This window comes from Macrotis lagotis, chromosome 2 (assembly GCF_037893015.1).
Source record: "Macrotis lagotis isolate mMagLag1 chromosome 2, bilby.v1.9.chrom.fasta, whole genome shotgun sequence".
NCBI classification, from domain to species: Eukaryota; Metazoa; Chordata; class Mammalia; order Peramelemorphia; family Peramelidae; genus Macrotis; species Macrotis lagotis.
Window position 1 is genome coordinate 230,116,184 of NC_133659.1, and position 24,657 is coordinate 230,140,840.

Below are 24,657 nucleotides of genomic sequence, written 5' to 3' on the forward strand. Positions count from 1 at the left end.
AAAGTTTAGAAGAGCCTGGGAGAATTTTACCAGAATGGGCAAAATGTGGGTTGCAGCAGTAAGTAGCTACAGATGAAAACAAGAAGAGAGAGATAGAGACAGAAAGTCAGAGGACAGAGGGAGAAACAGACAGTTGAGACAGGGAGGGGGTTGAGAAAGGTAAAAGGGGTGGAGAGAATCTATATCTCTACTACAAATCTCATTTGAGAGACAAATTTGTGCAAATGAAGATAACTGAGATAGAAGAGATTGCAGTGACTTGGAAAGAGACTTCAAAATGTGTAAACCTGTCCCCAAAGTCCTTCAGTTCCTGAGAAGTAAATCTTTAGTTGCACCAGAGACAGAAAGTGTAGTGACAAAATAGAGAAGCTATTCAGGCAATGGTTTCTGATATGTGTCTTGCAGTTAAATTTATGTACCCTCTTCCACTATAATGGTGAGAGATTTGGATTAATTAGTATTGATTTAATTCCTTTAGATTATGTGTTCCTCCAGGGAAGGGACTGTCTTTTATCTTTTTTTTTTAATCCTCATCTCTTAGGTGCCTGGCACAGAGGAGGTATTAAATAAATGTTTATTGATTGATTCTATTAATTGAATTGGAAGATATTCATAATAGGATTAATTCCTTATTGTTGTTGTTCAGTTCTTACAGTTGTCTCCAACTCTTTGTGACCCCATTTGGAGCTTTAATGACAAAGATCCTGAAATGATTTGCGTTTCCTTCTCTAGTTCATTTTTCAGATGAAGAAACTGAGACAAACAGGGTTGAGTGACTTACCTAAGGTCCTATAGCTAAGTAAGGATCTGAGACCAAATCTGAACTCAAGAAGATGAGTCTTTCTGACCCCAAGTCCAGCACTCCACCTAACTACCCTATTATTTGCCTTACTTTTTGTTTCATTTAAATGTCTTTTGCTATAACTTCATGTATTATCTGGCATAGTCAGATGACCATGTGAGGGCCTAGAACTATGTATTTGTACAGATACTGGCTCAAAGTAGTTCATAGTCTAGGAGTAGAGGATGAATCTTGGGAGCAATTCATTATTCACATTTTTTCATTGTGTTTCAAGATGAGAAACTTTTTTTTAGAAAATTATAAGAAAGTGATAGTTCCATAAATTTATAATGTTTTATGTTTAATAATTTAAAACATAATGAATGATGTAAAAATTCTCAATTTTCTTTAAAAAAAGGCAAGTTCTAAGCAAATGAGTTTAATTTTAATTACTAGAAAAATTCAGTGGCATTATTTGTGATTATCTAGGAAAGGAAACAATGATAATAAAGAATTATGGTTGGATGTGGTATCATACCATTAGTTTCTGCTACATGGGAAGTTGAGGTAGTTGTATTATTTGATATACCAGGAACTATGCTAGGGATAAAGTTCAATGAGGATTCACACTTAGTCTGGAACAAATATGGTAAGCTCTAGGAGTAGAGAGCTACCAGGTTGCCTGAAGAAGGGCTAATTAACCTTGCAGTTAAGTAAACCATCCAGATATATTATAGACAAACTGTCATCTTAGAACTGTCTAGCACAAGTTTACTTGTAAGGACACTTTTTGAGATTTTATATTTATCTCTTTTGAATCTGATCTCATTGGATTCAACATTTTAGCCTGCCAAGAATTTTTTTAATGGATTATGGTATTCAATATCATGACATCCTTCTAGTTTTTATTTTGTTTTTTTGTTTTTGTTGTGTTGTTATCTACAAACCTATGCCAGAGGACAATTGAGTCACATTGGTACAGGAGTACTATAATCTTTCCAATGTCCATTTCTAAACAATGAATTTAATTGTCCATCTTCTTTGTTTTGGAATATTTTTCCAACCTAACAACTATATTATAAACCTCATATATAACATATATAACTTAGAATTTTCTTCCCAACAAATACAATTTACACTTAAATGTTTTTTCCTATAATTATAACTATGTATATTGCACTCTTCTCAGAATAACTCAGCGAGAAAAGTAGTGCCATGAAAATCTTTATCCTATGAAGATTTCCTTCCTTGATGGAATATTGCCTATACCAGGAGGCTGGTGACCAGCAACCCTCCCTATGTAGAAAGCAGTAGTTCTGTCCAGACCAATAAATACATATTAAAGATAAATACAGAAAATCAATTGTTGTATAGAAATAAATTATTAGAACTTTTATTTCTATTTATTTTCCTCATAAATTAAGCTTTACTAACATTTAGTATGTAGTTTGATGATGATACCCAATTTTCAGTCTATATATCAGATAGTAACATATCCTGTATGATATGTCAGATATCCTTAGGGAAGAATTGAAGTTTTACAATGTAGAGAGGTTGATAGTCACATTTTGGTTCATTCATTTACTTTAAGTAGATCATATTCCAACGTATTGGAGTTTACATGTACTTAATTAAGCAGACGTGTGAATCAATGAATGAATATAGCATTTTTAAGATGCTTACTATGTACAAAGTATTCTGCTATGTGCTGGTTATAGAAACAGAAAAGAATGACAGTCCCTTCTTTCAAGAACTCACATTCTAATAGGGGAATATTATATTACTTAGCTTTAACTAACCTTCACAAAATGAAAAAGTGACTTATAAATGTTCCTGCAAAGAAAACAGTACTTCATAATGTAAGCACCACTGAACAACAAGAAAATGTCCGGGTTTTTAACTTTTTTTTTTTCTTTTCCTTTTTCCTAGTATAAGTTCTTTGTTGGAATAATGTCATCGGATCTGACAAAATTAAAAATTATCAACATTTCTTGGGAATTTTATTTATACACTTCACTGTTAACAATGATCTTTGCTCTAAGCACATATTGTACCTTGAAATATTAGTCATTTTTTTCATCATTAAGATTAAAAAAAACACAAAACCTAAGCCTCTGTTGCTAGAATTGTGTCATGTACTTTATACAAACTCTCATATCTGTATGTCAAAAAATACTTTGGAAACAGAATTTTCCAACACATTGAAGAATTTTCCAAAATAAGAGTTTTAATGATCTTTGAAATGACTTTTTAGAAATAAAAAAAATAACATTAAGAACTGTTTAGAAATCCATGAAGAAAGATACTGAGATCTCCATCTAGATTATTCCTTTTTTTTTTAAAAATTTTTAATGTTTATTTTCAGTACCAATTTTTCTCTTACTCCATCCCTCCCCTACTCACTGAGAAGGCAAGAAATGATACTCATTATACATATTAAATTTTGCAAGATGTATTTCCATATTACCCATGTTCTGAAAAAAGGGGGCAAAAAAGAAAGGGGAAAAATATTATTCAGTTGGCACTTTGAATACATCTCTATCTAGAGTGAATAGTATTTATATATCACCAGTCCTTAAGAGTTATATTGGATCATTGTATTAAGTTACTAAATTTTTCACTGTGATTCTCTTTGAAATATTGCTGTTGCTATTTAGATTGTTCTACTAGTTCTATTTACTTTATTTTGCATCAGTTCATATAAGTCTTCATATAAGGTCACCATCCCCATCATCAAATTCTTATATCACTGTAGTATTTCACCATATTATTATACCATAACCTATTTAGTCATTCCCCAATTGATGGGTAACCCTCAGTTTCCAGTTTTTTGCTTCTACAAAATAAATACTATACGTATTTTTTGTTCATGTTTTTGTATATAAGTATTTTGTACATTTGTACATTCTCCCTTTTCTTTGATATCTTTTGGGAATAGCCCTAGAAGCAATACTGCTGGGTCAAAGGTCAATTTTATCATATAGTTCCTATAGTTTCACCAATAATGTTCTATCAAGCTTTTTCTTGACCCATCTCAGGGAGGTCCCTGATCTTGATCAGGCATTGGTGGCTTAGACTAGTGGTATCAAACTCAAATAGAAATGGGGACCACTAATCGAAATATAAAGATCCCTGATTAGATTTTGACTTATTTTTAAAATGTAATGTTCTTTTTTTGTTTGTTTTTTTTGTTTGTTTTTTGCAAGGCAATGGGGTTAAGTGACTTGCCCAATGTCACACAGTTAGGTAATTATTAAATGTCTGAGTCACATTTGAACTTGAGGTCCCCCTGACTCCAAGGGGGCTCTATCCACTGCACCAGCTAGCTGCCCCAAAATGTAATGCTTTTTGAATTTTATTGCATTTTTATTTGTTTTGTCAATTATTTCCCATCATGTTTTAATGTGGTTTAGGTTACAGTCACTGGAAATCTCTTGGCCATGACAAATCCAGTACTTCAACACATTTGGAAACTGTAATTTTCAATTAACTTTCACCTCTATATATCTGGAGAAGTTGACTTTCCAATAATTTTTATGTACATCCTGTTCTAGCTAAAATGCTGCTTTCACAGGTGTATCAGCAAAGGATAGCAAATTTCCAGGCATAGACTATTCTGTTAAGTAGTCCTTTAAGTGATACTTATGTTCTTTTGATACAGTTTAATTTGAACCTACTCCTCCCTAGCCCATAATCACCTGTTAAAACTCACTGATAAGAACATAAAGATTCTCTGTAACTACATTTATAGTTGTGATGGGGCTACTCCTGCCCTCAATTCTGTCTTGAAATCATATGTTATCATCAGGGAGTTTCCTTCTGTCAGAGGAATTACCTATTTCATGACAATCTTTTCTAATTTTCCTGTTACAAAAGACAGATACAAAACATCTGTCCTTATGGCATGAAGCTATACCATAAACGTTTAGTTCAATGCATTAACCAAAGACATTCATGTAAAAATAAAACTCATGTGACCCAAAGACCCAGATTTTTTCCCCAACAGCTTTTATTCTTACTTTGCAGATCAATTTATTAAAACATGATTGTGTTGGAATACTACTGTGCTTTAAGAAATGGTGAGTTTGACAATTTAGAAAAACATGAATATATGCATAAATAATGAGCAAAACAAAAAGAGTGCTGTATACAGTAATAGCAATATTGTTTTAGGAACAATTTGATTGAATAAGTCATTTTGACTATTATAAATACCCAAATTAACTACAAAGAACATCTGAAGGAAAATGCTAACTGCTTCCAGAGAAAGAGAAGTATATGTAACATGATTTTACAAATATACCACATTTCCCCATGTATAAGATGCACCCTTTTTTTGAAAAATGTGAGATCTAAAAACTGGGAGCATCTTATATAGTGGTTGTAGATTTTTTTTACTTGTATTTCCCACTTTTTCGTGCTTGTTGTTTTTGCACTCTTTGTTTCTCATTTGTTACTGGTATATTAGGTTACATTTTGCCATGTTCTGTCCAGAAATGGCTCAGAAAAGATTTTCATACAGTGCTGAATTCAAATTCAAAGTGATTCAGTTTGCAAAAGTTAATGGAAATTGTGCTGCTGAACATCAGTTTGGTCCTTCTCCAACTGAGAAAACAATCTGAGACTGGCTACTGGAAGAAGAAACCCTACTGAAAACATCATGGCAGAATAAGACCATGAGAGGCAAGGCAGCCAAATGGCCTGAGTTAGAGAGGGAATTGAAGAGAGGGATTGAAAAGCCAAGGACAATTGGAATTCCTGTGTCCACAAAGATGGTTCAGCAGGAGGCAAGGAGAATTGCTGATGAAAAAGTAGTTACTGATTCCAAAGGAAGACATAATTGGTACTTCAGGTTCTTGAAACAGAATGGACTAAGTATGTGTCCATACACCAGATTTGCCCAGGGAGTGCTTGTGGTCAACCATAGACCAGAGCACAGGCAGGAGAGCAATCAGAGCCTCTCCTAAGAAAATGATTCATCATCAAACACAGATGAGGGCAAGCTAATAGATGGGAGTTTTGACAACGATGAGGAGTTGTATGAATTTTATGATGAATAAAACTTGAGTTCAATAACTTTATGTAGTTTTTTCAAATTTTTGGTCCCCAAATTAAGGTGCATCTTATACATGGGAGTATCTTATATGTGGGGAAAGACAGTATATGAGTGTATGTATATAAATATACACATTATGTGTATGTATGTCTAATGGTAAACATCTCTAGGGTGGGGGAGAGGAAAGAAGAAAAGAAATTTACAAGATAACTATATTATATATATATAAATGGAAGCAGTTTCATGCACAATCTTCTTTTTTATTATACTATGCTATGGAAATGCTTGTTCATTCCATAAATTAATATTGAAAATTAAAAATATATCAATCAATGCACTGAGAAATTAAGGCAAAAAACCCAACCCAGAATAATTCCTTTTCTCTGAGGAGCTGAGAGATACAATCTGTATATGATTAAGAAATTGAAAAACAAAGCTCAAGAGGGAGAGAATTCCCATAACTATAGATCAGGAAAATTTGACTTAGGAGGTTCCACCTGAGCTAGGCTTTGAAGAAAATCTGTCTTAAGGTCCCAAGGTTGTCACCAGTTGAATTAACCACTGGCAACCACTAATGACCTTTTCTATTCTTAGATGCCCCAGTTAACACTATCTCCAAATTCTGCTAGGAGCTTGCCACTATATACCTCCTGTTATTTGTATTACTGTGGGATTTCTTTCATTACAGTGCCACAAAAGGAAAAAGCATCAGTGAATTTGTAGTTGGGAACCTCAGTTTGAATCCTATTTGTGCTCCTTACTTAGGTAATATTAAGCAAGTTATATATATATATATATATACATATATATATATACACACACACACACACACACACACACACACACACATATATATATATATATATATATATATATACATATATACATACATATATATGCTAGGTAGTGCACAGGATAGAATGCTAGACTTGGAATCAGGGACAATTGAATTTAAATCTAGTAATCTAGTGCCACATACTTTACTAAATGGGTGATCTCAAATAAGTCACTTCACTGCTCTTTTCCTTTTCTTATCTGTAAAATAGGGATTAGAAAAGTACCGCCCACCTAGAATTATAAAAATCAAATGAGATGTCATTTGGAAAGTGTGCTGCAAACTTTAAAGCATTATATAAATTCTAGGTATTATTGCTTTTTTTCTGAGGCTAACCTTTTGTAGCCTCAATTTCCTCAGCCATAAACTGAGAATTAGGTGAACTTTAATATTTTTTTCAACTCTAAAATTGTATTATTTTTATGAACTTTAATTCAGATTTGGCTCTCAGGTTGGTACTAAGACTACTTTCTAGGCCTGGGATAATCTGGTTCCTGCTCTGGTTGCCAGAATGATCTGACTCAGTTGCCCCTAAGGAAAGTCCCTGGATCCTCTAATTCCCATAGAGATTAAATGTATCACAAATACCTGCAACAAACAAACATAAAATTGCTTTAAAAAAACTGAATGCTTCATCATTTAATATTTTAATAGGGAAAACATTGATAAATATTGAACTTATATTGTAATTCATATGTGTAGAATATTTTATGTGAATCACTACATTGGAGGTGGCTAGGTGTCGCAGTGGATAGAGCACCGGCCCTGGAGTCAGGAGGACCTGAGTTCAAATGTGACCTTAGACACTTAATAATTACCTAGCTGTGTGGCCTTGGGCAAGCCACTTAACCCCATTTGCCTTGCAAAAACCTAAAAACCAAACAAACAAACAAAAAAAGAAGCACTGCATTGGATCATTGGATTGACTTTAGAGATAGAAAGCACTTTGAACATCCTCTAGCTTTATCCTATTATTTTACAGGGGAGGAAATAGAGATGCAGCAAGGGGAAGTAATTTGCCCTAAGTCACACAACCTGGGTGTGCTCAGTACTTCTGCTTTAATTTTTTTCTATCACATATTCTGTGATTTGTGACTTGTGACATGCTACTAAAACTTTATAAGCTTGCATTTTCATCTGCAAAATGGTAATCATGCCTATATTCCCTGTATCTCAGTGTTGTTAGCAGAAAATCCTTTTTAATTTTTAAGATCCTTTAAATATAAATCCTATGAGATACTGCCTACTAAATTGCAAGCTCCTGATTGCTTTTTCCTCTCTCAAGTCCTTCATACTGCACATTCTGTATTTGTAGTAAATGCTTGTTGAATGGAAATAAAGGGGCTGAGATACAGTTAAATGGAAATGGCCAAAACAGCTAAGCTCAGCAACTTGGAAGAGATCTGTTCATCCCCTCTCATTTCATAATAGCATGACTGGTAAGAGAACAACTTTCACCCTCAGGAATCATGCCAGCCAGAGTTCTGCTGACTGAGGGAAACCTGAATCAAGCAATTACCCCAACAGCTGCATCCTTATGAAATCACTGAAAAGATCTCTGAAAAAGGCTAGGGAATTGTTGGGAAAAGGGAAGGCAAACATTAAGCTCCATCTTGATATATACATTATATCATCATATATAAAAATCAAAATCAAAATGTAATTAGACATTATCTAATGGCTTATCATTTCTAGGAAGATTTGGCTTGCCACCTGGGTTTAGTTTTGTCTCTGTCCCTCTCTCCTCCTCACTCTTTGTGTATATGCATGGAAGAAAGCATGGGTTTTGAAACTGAAAAAGTGGAGAATGCCAGACCCCAAAGACTTAGGCAGCTTTGATGGGAGAATAACCCCTACATGAATGACTAGGTACTGTCTAGTCTTCACAGGTTAAAATTGGAAGACAAAGAGAAATATTTTCTAAGATAGAGTAAGGCCTCTAGAGTAAGGCCTCCAGCAGAGATACTCATGTCCAGGACCAAAGTTGAATTCAAGGAAAAGATTAATCCTGAGTGTTCCAACTAATGGGCAGGACCCAGCTCTATGGGATTGGGACAAAGCCTTCTACCTAAACCTCAATAAGAATTAAAGCAGTCCACTCTTTTAGAAGGGAATATGAGGGAGATTTTCTTCTACACGAGGTAGGATTTTTGTGAATGATTGCAATGGCTAATTGCAGCTACTTTTTGAAAAATCTATTAGAATATTAAAAATAGTAAAGCATGAATCTCAAAGGGCATAGCAGAGTCCACTCTTGAGAAAGATGGCACTGTAGCCAAAGATAGCATTGTAGCTGTAACCAGAAGTTACAAGCAGGGAGAAGCTCCAATATCATGTACCTGCTTACAGTGAATAGAGACTACACACCCTGTTGGAGTCTTTCTATATAGCAGAACAGCTCTTGGCAGAGATAATGATTATAGCTAAGCAATGTTCAATAGGGTACTACATTTAGCAAAGTAGTATCTGATGCAGAATGCATATAAACTACTTTCCTGGCAGAGACCAAAACAGAGCAGGCCTAGAGGGAGCAATGTGATAATGCTCCAAATGATGACAGCCTGATAATGCTGGAAGTATAAGTTGGTCCAGTGACCTATAGACATTTTTAGGCGTTTGCTCTATATGTATCCATGTTTCAAATTGATGGTATGTGAATGGTAGGAGTATATATATATTTATATATATATGCATATATATTCACATATGTATACATACACATATATATATTTATATACATATATATATATATCTAAACTATTTTTTGTGAAATGTTTTTGCTTTGAAGTAATTATGTCTGTTGATTAATTAATGAAGGCAAAAATATGGTTGGTACTCATAGCCTATAGTTGTGAGTGAATGTGTACATATAGAGTGCAACTGACCTGAGATAAGCTTGTTTGGGAAACTCAGTCTGTTAGTAGGGATAGGAGGAGATGTCTTGAGGTACATATATCCCCTATCAAACTAATTCATGGATTGCATGGATAATGGTTCTAACTAATTACTCCTATCATTTACATAATACTTTTCTTATTTTTAATTTGTTTTGGTTTTTACAATAGTCCTGTATAGTATTACTCTCATCTTACTCCATTTAAACTATTTTTCTAGAATCTCACAGTTTGTATAAGGCAAAATCAGGACTTGAACTTAGATTTTTTGACTTGAAATATAGGGCACTATTCATAAAACCAACCTACATCTTTCTACCTTGGACGCAAATAAAGCCACTGGTTCATTGTTAAGTCCCACTTCTGGACTGTCTCAATCTTCCCCAGGAGAACATTGGAAGGGCAGGAGACAAGGATGACAAAGGAGACAAGCCCTCCATCAAGATCTCCAAGTGCCAAAACAGCGGTTCTTAAATACCTTTCCAGTCTCTGTTCCATTCCCACTCCCATGGTACTTAGTAAGATAAGACTCTGGTGTTCAAGGACACCAGGTGAAGATAATTTACAATGCTCCCATACACAATGGTTCCTAACAGTTCATGAACTCTAAAAAGATCAAGGATAGAATATTTAGGAAGTCAGTCAGATAGAAAGACAGCAAGTGCTGGTTGGTTCCTTTTTGTTCCTCCCTGTAGGAATCTTATAGTCAGAGATGGAAGGAGTTTAGAATAATCTAGCAAAACCACCCGAGGTCCAGAGATTACCTATCAAGTTCATGACAGAGTCAAAAATCTGAAACCAGGTTAGTGACCTCCTCAATCCAGTTCTCTTTTCACCATATCACACTGTTTTTACCCTCTCCCCCTCCAAAGAATGTAAACATCTATTATATACAAAGCATATAGACATGAATGCAGGGGATATTCTCAACTCTCTACAGCCCCCTTCCCCCTTCCCTTCATAGTTCTTCCCAACACAGGTAAACAGAATAACAGAATTTGAGACTTGGAATGGACTTTCAAAGGTCATTCATTTCAACCCATAAACAAATGAATCTGCAGAGAGAGAGAGAGAGAGAGAGAGAGAGAATTGCAGAAGAGTTAAGATTAAACCTGAGGTAGGGAGGTATAGGAAAGACAAAGGAGGGGAAGGAAAATGAGAAGTTTCATGATCAGGACTTCCAGGGCAGAGCCAAGATGGTGGTGTGAAGCTAACATACTCCCAGAGCTTTTCCCTCCCAAAGATAGATGAAGCCTCTATTCTGATATTCACACTACAGATCCCATCAGGAAAAAGAGAAGATTCAAAGAAGTTTTCAATGGTGAATATCATGGCGGGGGGAATCTTCAATGAAGGTCTGTCTCTTGGTGGGGGAAGGGGAAGTAAAACCCAGGAGTCAGGAGAGTGGAAAAGTCAGCAGGAGACTTTTAGCCATAGTGCAAAATAGGTCAAGACAACTTGACAACAGAAGAGGACCTGGCAAATACATAGTAAGCCAATTGGGAGGATCCCAACCCCCCAAAAAATCTGAACCCTGGGAACATTGGGGCAAAAGACAGGACTGGGTCAGGAACTAACCAGTGCTAAGTCAGAACCTGGACATAAAGGAGAAAACAAACCTCTGCAAAGGCAAGGCCTGGACTTCATTGGCAACATGTTGGTCAATGACAAGCCAGGGATCAGACCCCAGCCCTAGCAAGAAAAAGAAAAAAGCTTAGATCTACACTCTCTATACCCCAGGAGCAGAGCTAAAACAACAAAGATGAGCAAAAAAAAAGCTAAAAGAGAAGAAAAAGATGATAATAATGCCATGTCTGAAGAAGAAATCAGGGAAAAATCACTCACAGGAGAAATATAAAAGTATAAAAACAGTCCATAAATTGGATGCAAATTCAAAAGCTCATTGAAGAGCTTAAAACAAAGAATTTAAGACCAAAGAAGAGAGGAAGAAGAAAAATGGAAAAAAGAAATGAGAAAATTTCATGCAGGAAAATTATGAAAAATTAACCAGAGAATTCAACACCTTTATAAAGGAAACACAAAAGATAACTGAAGAAAATAAAACCTTAAAAATAAAATTGAACAAATAAAAACCAATGAATCTATGAAACTACAAGATTCCATCAAACAAAATTAAAAGGTTGAAAAAAATGAAGAAAATGTGAAGTACCTTTTAAGGAAAACAAATGAACTGGAAAATAGATCCAGGAGAGACAATATATGAACCATTAGACTACTAGAAAGCCTAGATCAAAAAGAAGAACCTGGAAAACATAATGCAGGAAATTTTAAAGGAAAGCTGTCCAAATCTGCTAGAACAAGAAAACAATATAACCATTGAAAGATTCCACAGAAAGAGTCTCCAGAAAGAGATCCTAGGCTAAAAGCTCCAAGGGCTGTTATAGGTAAAATCTCAAATAAAGGAGAGAATACTACAAGCAGCAAAAAAGGAAAACCATTCAAATACAAAGGAAAACAAACAGACTCACACAGGACCTATCAGTCTCAACACTGAAGGATCAGAAGACCTGGAATCCCATATTTTGGGAGCAAAGGATGTTGGATTACAACCCAGAATGTACTACCCTGCAAAATTCAGCATGTAATGTCAAGGAAAAAGAAGACTGTTCAGTGAAATTGAGGACTTCCAGAATTTCCTCACACAAAGACCAGAACTGAACAGATTTTCCAATTGCCAAATATTGGACTCAAGAATTGCATAAAAATGGTAAATGAAAAGGGGAAGGGAAAAACAAAATAAAACAAATGTTCGTCAAGACCATCAAATTGTATACAACCCTAAAATGGAAGAAATAACAATTCTATTTTTTTTAGAACTTTATTTATCAGGATAATTAAAGGGTAGAATATAATGGAAGAGAATGACCCTAAAGGATATGGGTATAATTGGGTCTTATCTCTCCAATGAAGAGGTCCAAGATGACAACACTATGTTTAAGACAAAAAGTCATGAAGAAAAGCAGGGGTGTTAACTTTAAACTTAAGTGTCTCATTATTTTTTGACCCACTTAGTTCTTCGGTGCTTAGCACCTTGTCTACTGAGGCTGTCATAAACTTGTGAGGTCCTGAGTCAGTGTCTCTGTAATTTACAATCATTTGTAAAGTTCTCAAGTGAGAGACCTCCAGAGCCTCCCAGTACTTGGTGATCTTTAAGATTCTTGCAGTTAATTAGATCAGAACCAGTGCTTCACTTAACAAGGGGTTAAGTACCCTGGTGGGGGGGGGCTAAAGTGGGAGAAGGAATAGGTCTTGCTTCTCTTAACATGGTATTAAGTACCCTAGGTGGAGAGGGGGGAGGTAAAGTGTGAAAGAAAATAGGCCCTCTATTTAACAAGGGATTAAGTACCCTGGTGGGGGGTAAAGTGGGAGAGAGAATAGGCCTTGCTTCACTTAACAAGGGGTTAAGTATCATGTGTTGGGGGGAGAGGGAGGGGAGTAATGTGTGAGAGAAAATAGGCCGGGGGGGAAGGGTACAAATAGTTCAAAAAATATTATGGATTTGGATTATACTTTGACTCATGAGGAGGACTGTGTGTATTTGAAAGATACATGAAAAGAGGGTAAGATAAAAAAATGAATTTGATCATAAATTGATGCAATTTGAGTCAATGCTATTTATCAAGTAATCAAGCAAACAATCTGTGATGATACCTTGAGAACAATATGAGTTTACCAAGCAATAAAATATCAAACTGTGATTGATGATCTGATTAATAGTATTAGAGCGATAAATAACACCAGGGAAAGAGGCACAAAGATTTATAATTTTAGAGGGAGAGAAGGGAGAATGTGAATGCTGAGTTAATTCTATTCAATAACCCAGAGAGGGAATAAGATAAATTCCCACTTGGGTTTAAAAATCTTACGTAATCTATAGGGAAGTGGGGGATTGGGAAAGGGAAAGATAAGGGAAGAAGGGACTGATAAAGGGAAGACAAAAGTAAAGTGAATATAAACTGAAAGTTAAACTTTTAAAAGAAAAGTCAAAGGGGAAAGGTAGTAAAATTTTGGTGAGGAGGAATAAGAGAAAAGGGAAGAGAAAAATATAAACGAAGAAAGATAGCATGGAGGAAAATACAGAATTAATAATCTTAACTGTAAATGTAAATGGAATGGACTATCCCATAAAATGGAAGCAGCAGAATGGATTAAAAACCAGAATCCTATAATATGTTGCTTACAAGAAACACATTTGAAACAGAGAGAAACACACAGGATAAAGGTAAAAGGTTGGAGCAAAATATATTATGCCTCTGATGAAGTAAAAAAAAACCAGGGGCAGCACAGATAAAGTAAAAGCAAAAATCAATCTCATTAAGAGGGATAAGAAGGAAACCACATCCTCTTATAAGACACCATTGGTAATGAAGATATATCATTACTAAACATGTATGCATCTAGTGGTATAGCATTCAAATTCCTAGAGGAAAAACTGAGTGAATTACAAGGAGACATAGACAGCGAAACTTTAATACTGGGGTATCTCAACCTTGCTCAGAACTAGATAAATCTAACCACAAAATATATAAGAAGGAAGAAGGTGAATGAAATCTTCAAAAATTTATATATGATAGAACTCTGGAAAAAACTTAATGGGGAAAGAAAGGAATATACCTTTATCTCTGCAGTTCATGGCACCTATACCAAAACTGATCATGTTCTAGGGCACAAAAAAAACCTTATAATCAAATGTAGAAATAATAAATACACATTTGTCAGACCATAATGCAATTAAAATTACATGTAATAAAGCGTCATAGACAAACTAAAAACTAATTAGAAACTAAATAACTTCATCTTAAATAATGGGTTGATTCATTAGCAAATAATAGAAATAATCAATAATTATATTCAAGATAATGATGCTGAGACATCATATCAAAATTAATGGGATGTAGCTAAGGCAGTTTTGAAGGGAAACTTTATATCTTTAAATGCCTATGTGAATAAAATAGAGAAAGAGGAGATCGATGGATTGGGTTGCAGCTAAAAAAAGCTAGAAAAAGAACAAATTAATGATGCCCAATTAAATACCAAATTAGAAAATTTGAAAAATAAGGGGAGAAAGTAATAAAATTGATAGCAGAAAAATAATTGGTCTCATAAATAAAACTAAGAGTTAGTTTTATGAAAACACCAGTAAAATAGACAAACCTTTTGTTAATCTGATTAAAAAAGAAGATAATTAAATTACTAGTATTAAAAATAAAAAGAATGAACTAATCACCAATGAGAAGGAAGTTAAATAGATAATTTGGAGCTACTTTGCCAAACTATATGCCAATAAATTGGATTACCTGAGTGAAATGGATGAATTTTTACAAAATACAAATTGCTGAGATTAATGGAAGTGGAAATAACAGACTTAAATAACACCATTTCGGAAAAAGAAATTGAAGAAACCATCAATAACTTCCCAAGAAAAAAGTCACCAGGTCCAGATGGATTCACAAGTAAATTCTACCAAACATTCAGGAAACAATTAATTCCTATTCTACATAAACTATTTTTTTAGGTTTTTGGAAGGCAATGGGGTTAAGTGGCTTGCCCAGCTCAGGTACTCCTGACTCCAGGGCTGGTGCTCTATCCACTGTGCCACCTAGTTGCCCCTACATAGACTATTTAAAATAAATAGGAGGAGTTCTGCCAGACTCCTTTTATGACACCAACATGGTGCTGATAGTTAAACCAAGAAGAGTTAAAACAAAGAAAATTGTAGACCAATCTCCCTAATGAATATTGATGCAAAAATCTTAAATAAAATTTTAGCAATGAGACTACAGAAAGTTATATTAGGATAATAGACCATGATCAGGTAGGATTTATACCTGGTAGGCAGGAATAATTCAATATTAGGAAAATACTCAATATAACTGAATCCATCAGTAGCAAAACCAATAGAAATCATATGATTATCTCAATAGATGCTGAAAAAGCCTTTGATAAAATACATCCATTCCTATTAATGGGAATAAAAGGAGTTTCACTTAAAAAAATAATAAAAAGAATCTATCTAAAACCATCAATAAAAATTATATGTAATGGAATAAATTCAGAGCATTTCCAATATAATCAGGGACGAAACAAGGATGCCTATTATCACCATTACTTTCAATATAATATTAGAAATGGGGGGGCTAGGTGGTGCAGTGCATAGAGCACTGGCCCTGGAGTCAGGAGTACCTGACTCAGCCTCAGACACTTAATAATTACCTAGCTGTGTGGCCTTGGGCAAGCCACTTAACCCCATTTGCCTTGCAAAATCCCCCCCTAAAATAGAGTATTAGAAATGCTAGCTGTAGCAATAAGAGAAGAAAAAGAAATTGAAGGAATCAGAATTGGCAATGCAGAAGAAAAGCTTTCACTTTGTAAATGATATGATGGTATACTTAGAGAATCTGATAAAATCATCTAAAATATTTCTTGAAACAACAAATTCAACAAAGAAGCAGGATATAAAATAAATCCACACAAATCATTAGCATTTCTATATATGAGCAACAAAGAACAAGAGATAGAAAGAGAAATTCCATTTAAAGTAACTATAGACAATTGAATAGTTGGGAATCTATTTCCCAAGACAAACCCAGAAACTGTATGAACACAATTATAAAGTACTTCTCACCCAAATAAAGTCAGATCTAAATAATTGGAAAAAATGTCAACTGTGCATGGTTAGGTTGAGCTAATATAATAAAAATCACAATTCTGCTCAAATTTAATTACTTATTCAGTGTCATATCAATCAAACTATCAAGTAACTATTATACTGAGCTAGGAAAAAATAGCAACAAAATTCATCTGGAGCAACAAAAGGTCAAGAATAGTAAGGGAACTGATAGAAAAAATGTAAAGGAAGGTAGCCTAGCTCTACCAGATCTAAAACTTTATTATAAAGTAGCAGTCATCAAAGCTGCCTGATACTGGCTAAGAAATAGAGTAATGGGGGGCAGCAAGGTGTGGCACAGTGGGTAGAGCACTGGCCCTGGAGTCAGGAGGACCTGAGTTCAAATATGGCCTAGACACTTAATAATTGCCTACCTTGGGCAAGTCACTTAATCCCCATTGCCTTAGATAAAAATAAAATAAAAAAAGAAATAGAATAATGGAACAGTGGATTAGGATGGGTTCAAAAGAAACTACAGTAAATGACTACAGCAATCTACTTGACAAACCCAAAGTCATAAAGTTCTGTGATTAGAACTCACTATTTGACAAAAATTGGTGGGAAAAACTAGAAAGTAGCATGGAAATAACAAGGCATAGACTCATATCTCACACCCTATACCCAAATAAGATCAAATGGGTACAGGATTTAGACATAAAGAATGACACCAGAGATAAATTAATAGACCAAGAAATACTCTATCTAACAGATCCATGGAAAGGGGATTAAATTTATGACTAAACAAGAATTAGAGTATACTGCAAAATGAATGATTTTGACTATATTAAATTTTTTTTTTAGGTCTTTGAAAGGCAAATGGGGTTAAGTGGCTTGCCCAAGGCCACACAGCTAGGTAATTATTAAGTGTCTGAGACCAGATTTGAACCTGGGTACTCCTGACTCCAGGGACAGTGCTTTATCCACTATGCCACCTAGCCACCCCTAAAATTGAAACTCCAGTCTTTGTTCCTTCCAACACTCTTTTTTTTATACAGCTAGGTAATTATTAAGTGTCTGAGACTGGATTTGAACCCAGGTACTCCTGACTCCAGGGCTGGTGCTTTATCCACTGCGCCACCTAGCCACCCCTTGACTATATTAAATTAAAAAGGTTTTGCACTAATAAAATCAATGTTGCCAAAATTAGAAGGAAAGCAGAGAGCTGGGAAACAATCTTCCCAACTAAGAATTCTGATAAAGGACTCATTTCTAAAATATATAGATAATTGCATCAAATTTATAAGGTTACAAATTATTATCAGTTGATATATGGTCAAAGAATAGGAATAGACAGTGTTCAAATGAAGAAATTAAAGCTATATATAATCACATGAAAAATACTCCAAATCATTATTGATTTGAGAAATGCAAATTAAAACAACTATGAGATGTTACGTTACACCTATCAGATTGGCCAAGTTGAGAAAAAGGGAAAATGATCAATGTTGGAGAGTTTGTGGGAGGATTGGGACATTGATGCATTGCTAGTGGAGTTGTGAAGGGATCCAACCAATTCTGGAGTGCAATATGGAGCTATGCTCAAAGAGCAATAAAAATGTTCATTCCCTTTGACACAGCAATTCTAATTCTAGGCTATGTCCAGAAGAAATCATAAAAAATGGGAAAAATCCCACATGTTCTGAAATATTCATAGCAGCTCTTTTTGTAGTGGCAAAGAATTGGAAATTGAGGGGATACCCATCAATTGGGGAAATGGCTAAACAAGTTATGGGACATGAATACTATGGAATATTATTGTTCTAGAAGGAACCATAAACAGCTGGATTCTAGAGAAGCATGGAATGAGTTACAGGATCTGATACTGAGGAAGGGAGTGGAACCAAGAGATCAATGTCCACATTAACAATAACATTGTGAGATGATCAACCTTAATGGAAGCAACTCCTCTCAGCAGCTCAGAGAGCTAGGGCAATCCTATTAGATGGCTATGTTATCCTCTTCCAGAAGAAGAAAAACAAAACAAAACAAAAACAACCCTTCAGAATCTGATGAACTCTTTATAAAAATTATCTCTGATGTATCTCTTTCCCTTAATCCTAATTCCTCATATAGAAAATAATCTGTAAATATGTTTATCAAAAATATGTATGCACAATGTCAACCTGACTTCTGCTGAAGGAAGGTGGTGGGAAGGGAGAATGGAAGGAAATTTTGTAATTTTAAAATATACATGTTCATATGGATGAAAAATAAATAAATAAAATGTCAAAAAAAGTAGGAACGATGATGGAAAAATGGGGTAATCTCAGAGAAAGGGCTTAAAGATTGATGTTTGAGATTGTTCTAAGTGAAAAACTCACAGAGAAACCATCTGATCTCAGAGGTATGAAAGATTTAGATTTTAATTTACAGGTTCACATGTTACTACAGAAAGTTCACATACTACATAAAGTTCACAGGTGACTGCAAACAGTTCACAGCTTAAGCTCTCTGGAGAGGCAAGAAGATAGTGAATTACTTAAAGGACAGGATGAAAGATGGAAAGACTGAAGATGACAAGTAAAATAAGCATAGTGTAGTCTCACATATATGTGTATGTATTTATTGTATGTATATAAATGTGTACACACATATATGTATGTATGTATATACATACATATATATGTTCCTCTGTCAAGGGAAGGGAGTAGGGGAAGGGAGGGGAAAAAATAAAGAAAAAGTATACAGCAGAGAACAAAAAAACAAACAGGGAAGCAAAGAAAAGCTGGTCAGCCTAGAAAATGATGTATAGTATTTATTATATAAGTTTTCTTAAAATGGAAATTTATTATTTTATATTGGATCCTATCGTGGTCTGCTGTGAACATGGCAATTTTTTCCTTTTCTTATTTAATTCTTGAGTTTAAAATAAAAAGTTAAAAATTTCCCAAAAGCTCCTAAAAGAATCTACACTAAAATATGCCCAATCAGTGGATGTCTAGCTTTTAGTTAAAGGGAAACTTAAGAAGAGGGACTCACCACTTCTCAAAGCAGCTATTTACCCTTTTGTCTTGCTCTAATTGTTAATGTTTTTCCTGACATCAAGCCTCTTTGCAACTTTGCACCTTCCTAATTCTGCCATCCAGGATCTAATTTCTCCACCAAATATCAGTTGTCATGTTCTTTCTGTGTTCTTTTCTCTAGGTTAAACCTACCTATGCACTCAACCAATCCATATATGACATGGACTTAATAGCCTTTCACCATCCTGGTTAACTTTCTCTGTACTTTCTTCAGGTTATCAATGCAATTCTTCCTTCCCTCCTTTCTTTCTTCCCTCTCTCCCTCCCATCCTCCATCCCTCCATCCCTCCTTCCTTCCTTCCTCCATCCCTCCTTTTTTCTTTCTTTCTTTCTTTCTTTCTTTCTTTCTTTCTTTCTTTCTTTCTTTCTTTCTTTCTTTCTTTCTTTCTTTCTTTCTCTCTTTTTTCTTTCTTTTCTTTCTTTTTCACCATTGCACCTAGAACTGAACATATAGCTCCACATGAGATCTTTATCACGAGCTCCAGTTCCTCCATCTTTAAGCTTTCTTTATTCCTTGCAATGGCTATACTTCCTTCCTTTTCCTATTTGACCCCTTGTGAAAAAAATCAACTCTACATCATCTTTTACTCTTGAATCTCTGGCACTCTTGTCCTACTGCAGACTATAAACTCCAGCCCTGAATTACTCTCACAAGCCTTTATTCCTATTCATGTGCTATTGAATGGAACTGGAGGAAATGACAAAATCATGCTGACCAAGTTAATGTATACTAGCTAATTTCAATTCAATCCTCACTACAACATGGTAAGACTTAGTCCTCCATGATTGATTTCCTATCACACTCACTATAGACTCTCTCTTGCTTACCACTAAGAAACAATAAGTTGTTAAATTGTGCCATTTCTTTCTCTATAATATCTTACACCCATCTTTTTTTTTAAGGTTTTTACAAGGCAAATAGGGTTAAGGGGCTTGCCCAAGGCCACACAGCTAGGTAATTATTAAGTGTCTGAGACTGGATTTGAACCCAGGTACTCCTGACTCCAGGGACGGTGCTTTATCCACTGTGCCACCTAGCCACCCCTACACCCATCTTTTCACTCACACATCTACCATCTTAGTTCAAGCCCTTATCACCTCTTACCTAGACTATAGCAATAAGCTTTTAATTGGTCTCCCAACCCCAAATTAATCCCATTCCAATTCATTCTCTATTAGGAATCACTAAGTGATTCTCCTTAAGTAAAGATCTGACTAATGCCTCTCCAAAGCTTAAAAAACTCTTATTACCTCCAGGATCAAATTTAAACTTCTCTTTAAAACTTGATCCCTTTCTCTTTCCATACTTTTTACAGCCTATTCACTTTCACTGACTCTATGAATTGGTCATATTGGCATACTTACTGTTTATACATGGCATTCCATTTCCTGTCTCCATTACCTTATATTGGTTTTTCCATGCCTAGAATGCTCTCTTTTCTAACCCAAACTCTTAACATCTGTGGTTCAATTTAAGAATATATTCAAGTATTATCTCCTTTGGGAGCCCTTTCCTTGACTATTCATTATTGATGCAATCTCCTTAGATTATCTTCCATTTAATTTGTATTTATTGTATATATATTGCCTTAAATAAGTTATTTGCCCCTTTACAATGTAAACTCCTTAAGGTAGGAACTGCTTTTAAAATTTTTTTTTTGGTATGCCTAGCATGTGGCACACAGTAAGCACTTAATAAATGCTTTTTAACTGATTGATTGATCATGAGGGCATAATATTATGGAATTAATGCACCTTGTTCCTAGAAGTTATGACTCTCTTAATACACTTCAGCACATCATTAATTTTTTTGGCTACCACATTATATTCCTGATTCATATGGAGCATGTCCACTTTCATGTCAAAATATTTTCCCAGAACAATTTCTGAATAATTATGCCTCTTTCAATTGTGAAGTTGACTTTTTGTTCCAAAATCTAAGTGTTTACATATATCTCTCTAATGAATTTAATCTTATAGCCCAATGCTCTATTGTGTCCAGGTCCCCTTGGACCTGTTGTGTTAGTTGTTCTTCTCAACTTGGTGATATCCATAAATTTGATGAGCTTTGCACAAGCACATATACACCCCCCCATCTCCCCTCCCCACAGACATTTTCATGCCCCTCTTTTCCTGATTAATGAATACTAATAGTTTTCTAGATATGAAGGATAGATGAAAGCCCAGAAACCTGCACATACAGAATTGGTCTGAAGTCAGGAAGACCTGAATCTAAATCCAACCTTAGACACTTAGTACCTCTGAGAACCTACTTAAGCCTCTGTTTTTCCTCAGTTTCCTTATTTGTAGAAAAGATAATAATAATAGCATCTACCTCTAAAGATTAGTGTGAAGATCAAAGGAGATAATAATTGTAAAGCACTTAGCACAGTGCTTTCTAAAGTTAGTTCTAAATAAATGTTAGCTATTATTATGTTTAATATAAAGTGCTAAATGCTAATTATTATTTTTAGTAATTACTGGATTTATTAATTGGTTATGTCATTTACATAATAGGTAATATTAATAATCAATTATTAAATAAGGCAATTGGTTTATTATACAATATGTTTAATTATTAAACATATATAATAATTTGATGCTTTATAAATATTATCTCATTTTATCCTCATAATAACCTAGGAGATAAGTGCTCTTATTCCCATTGTAGATGAGTAAACTGAAGCTGAGAGAGGTCAAAAAATAATTGTTTAGGATCACATACTTGTAATAAATGTCTCATATAGATTAGGATTCTTTTCTTACCAACTCCAGCACTCTATTCATTGGGCCACATCACTGTGCATATATTAATATTTAATATAATATTACAAGTAAAATTATAGGTAATAATAAACATTTGTATAATGCATATATATGTATATATATACATATATATATATATATATATAAAAATAAAATTTACTTAGATTTTCACAATTATTTTGTGAGGTAGCCACAGATGAGTAAATTGACACTCAGAGGGTTTAAATGACTTGTCTAATATCACAATTAAATGACAAACCCAAACTTGGACCCAGATATTCTCACTAGATTCTATTTCTATTGTTCCACATTGCTTCCTGGGACATTTGCCCTTTTCATTTAAAAGTTTCAATTTGACTTCTTTGCTTTTACTCAATGCTACTCTCTAGGTACAGTCAGTGTATGGGGGTGAAGTACTAAACCTGAGTGTAGACAGGTCTCACCCAGATGTTTTTTAGTTAAGGATTTTCATTCCTCAGATCTAAGAGACTCACAGCACTTGGATGAGTCCCTGCTGTCAACAGTGTACTTGAGAAATTATTTATTCCAGGTCATCCACTTCCAGCTTATTAAATTGCTTCTAATTAACATTAGAAACCTGTCATCTTTCCTTTTGCAATACATAAGAAATTTCATACAGTAAAAATGAATGCCAGTCAGATCACCTCCCCAGAATGCAGGGCCTCCAGAAAATGCCAGTGACATTATTAAGAAGTATTTATTAACTATCTAAACTATTTAAAGGGCGATTAATAAGGCAATAGTTAAAATTGAAAAATACTTGAAATTTTGAAAGCAAAATTAACTTATTCTAGAGTAAGCAAATTGACACTCTTTTTAAATCTTGACTTATCTTGCCTTGGAAATAGCCCTGAATTCTTACAGATTATGTTAGCTGAGAAAAAGCCTGAGCAGGCCTTACAATTCTGGAAACCAGAGCTGAAGAGATGAACTCTGTACCAGCAGGTTTTTCAGAGGACTACCTTGCTCACCAACTGATGAATTTTTTTTTTCTAGACATAGCAACTTACAGAAACTATACATCAAGGTGCAAAGGAGGTTGTGACCTCTTTTTGTGGGGTTAGTTCCCAAGTGCCCTGATTGAGTATATCAGATGTCTATTGAAGTTCTGGAGTAGTAAAGATTGAAGCACATTTCCAAAGAGGTATTTTAGACATGCTTTGAGAAATGTCAGCATCATTGTAGTGAGTGTATGACCTCAGTGAAAGGACTCTTGAAGGGACTTAATGTTGTGCATGTGAAAGTTCTGATCTGCAAATACTTTGTTTCACATTATTCTGTAACCACACATTGTTCATAGTGCTACACCAAAGCCTTCATGGATTGCTACAGGCAGGCATAGATTCTGTTCTAAGAGCATTTTCCTTATCTATCACCACCCCACCCCAAACCCAGAGGACAGAAAGGAGTATGAGTGAGAAGAGTGTGCTTACCCTTTCCTAGCCCTGAGATGGCATCAGTAATCACAACCACTTTATTCTGGACTGCCGACTTTGACCACAGTCTGGAAACTTCTTGATAGATGAAGAGGATGCCACTGATTGCCAGAAGGAGCAGAGGAAGCATGAGCACAACTGTGATCCCCATTTTGTTCTTCAGGGGTGGTGGGAAAAAATAGTATGATTAGTTTCAAAAAGACATAATTTATACTATAAAGATGTTGTAGAACCAAATCCAGCAATACATCCCAGTAGTAGCCTTGCCTGTCCAGAGGTTTCAGAGACAAATCCTTCTGGACACCTTCTTTGTCTCCCCAGGAATCCCCAGTAAGGGTAATTATGCTCTGCAGGGGGCAGATCTTACCCCAATATCCCCAGCTTTAACACTGTGAGTGATAATCTCCAAATGCTTGACAAAAAGGAAATTACTCACAGTGTTTTCCAGGAGCCAAAGTGAAGTCCAGGGGGAGAACTGCCCTCCCCAAATTTAATTAAAATGGGGCTGCATTTTTAGAAGGATATCTATGGGCTAAAGCCACTTGCTTGGGCTCTTATGGCTATTTATAGTTCTCAGTTTCACTAAAAAGCTTTTCAGGGTAATTATAGTATCTGCTCTGATATTCAGGGACACATGCCTGCTATATCTGGTTTCAGAAAGTTTGCCAGTCCTTTTAAAGCTCTCTTTGCCTGCCTGGCTGTTAGAAATTTCCTGTGCAAGTTGAACTTGAGAATTAGGGATCATCATTTTGAATTTGCTGCCCAAACCTACTTCTTACAGTTTCTTATAAAACAGTTAAATCATTATATATTCAAGAGAAGTTGACAAAATAAGACCCTATTGAAGGAAATGGAGGTGTTTTATCTGAAGAAGACAGGGGAAATATCAAAAGATATCTGTCCTCAGATAACTGAAGGGCTGACATGTAATGAAGGAATTCAAGTTATGTTATATAGCTCAAGAAAAGCAAAAGGATAAATGAATGGAAGTATCAGGGAATGTAGATTTATTAAAACAAATAGCATTTATTAAACACTTAAAAATATTGAAGCTGAAACTTGAATACTTTGATCACATAATGAGAAGATGGGACTCCCTGGAAAAGGCTGTGATATTAGGAAAGATTGAAGGCAAAAGTAAAGGGGATGGCAGAGAA

At 34.9% G+C, this 24,657-nt stretch overlaps 1 protein-coding gene across 2 annotated transcripts in view; it reads right to left on the bottom strand.

The window, feature by feature from the left end:
- Positions 1-24,075, bottom strand: part of DHRS7C (dehydrogenase/reductase 7C) — an 88,668-nt gene extending 64,593 nt beyond the window's left edge. Inside the window, exons 1-2 of one of the 2 annotated variants that reach the window (XM_074225103.1) lie at positions 23,937-24,075; positions 23,498-23,657 (exon numbers count right to left, since the gene is read on the bottom strand). In XM_074225103.1, the coding sequence (XP_074081204.1) occupies positions 23,498-23,651 (154 nt within the window). In that variant the 5' untranslated portion in view covers positions 23,652-23,657; positions 23,937-24,075. The remainder of the gene's footprint in view (positions 1-23,497; positions 23,658-23,936) is intronic. The other variant, XM_074225104.1, reaches the window with a different exon arrangement.
- Positions 24,076-24,657: the final 582 nt, after the last annotated feature.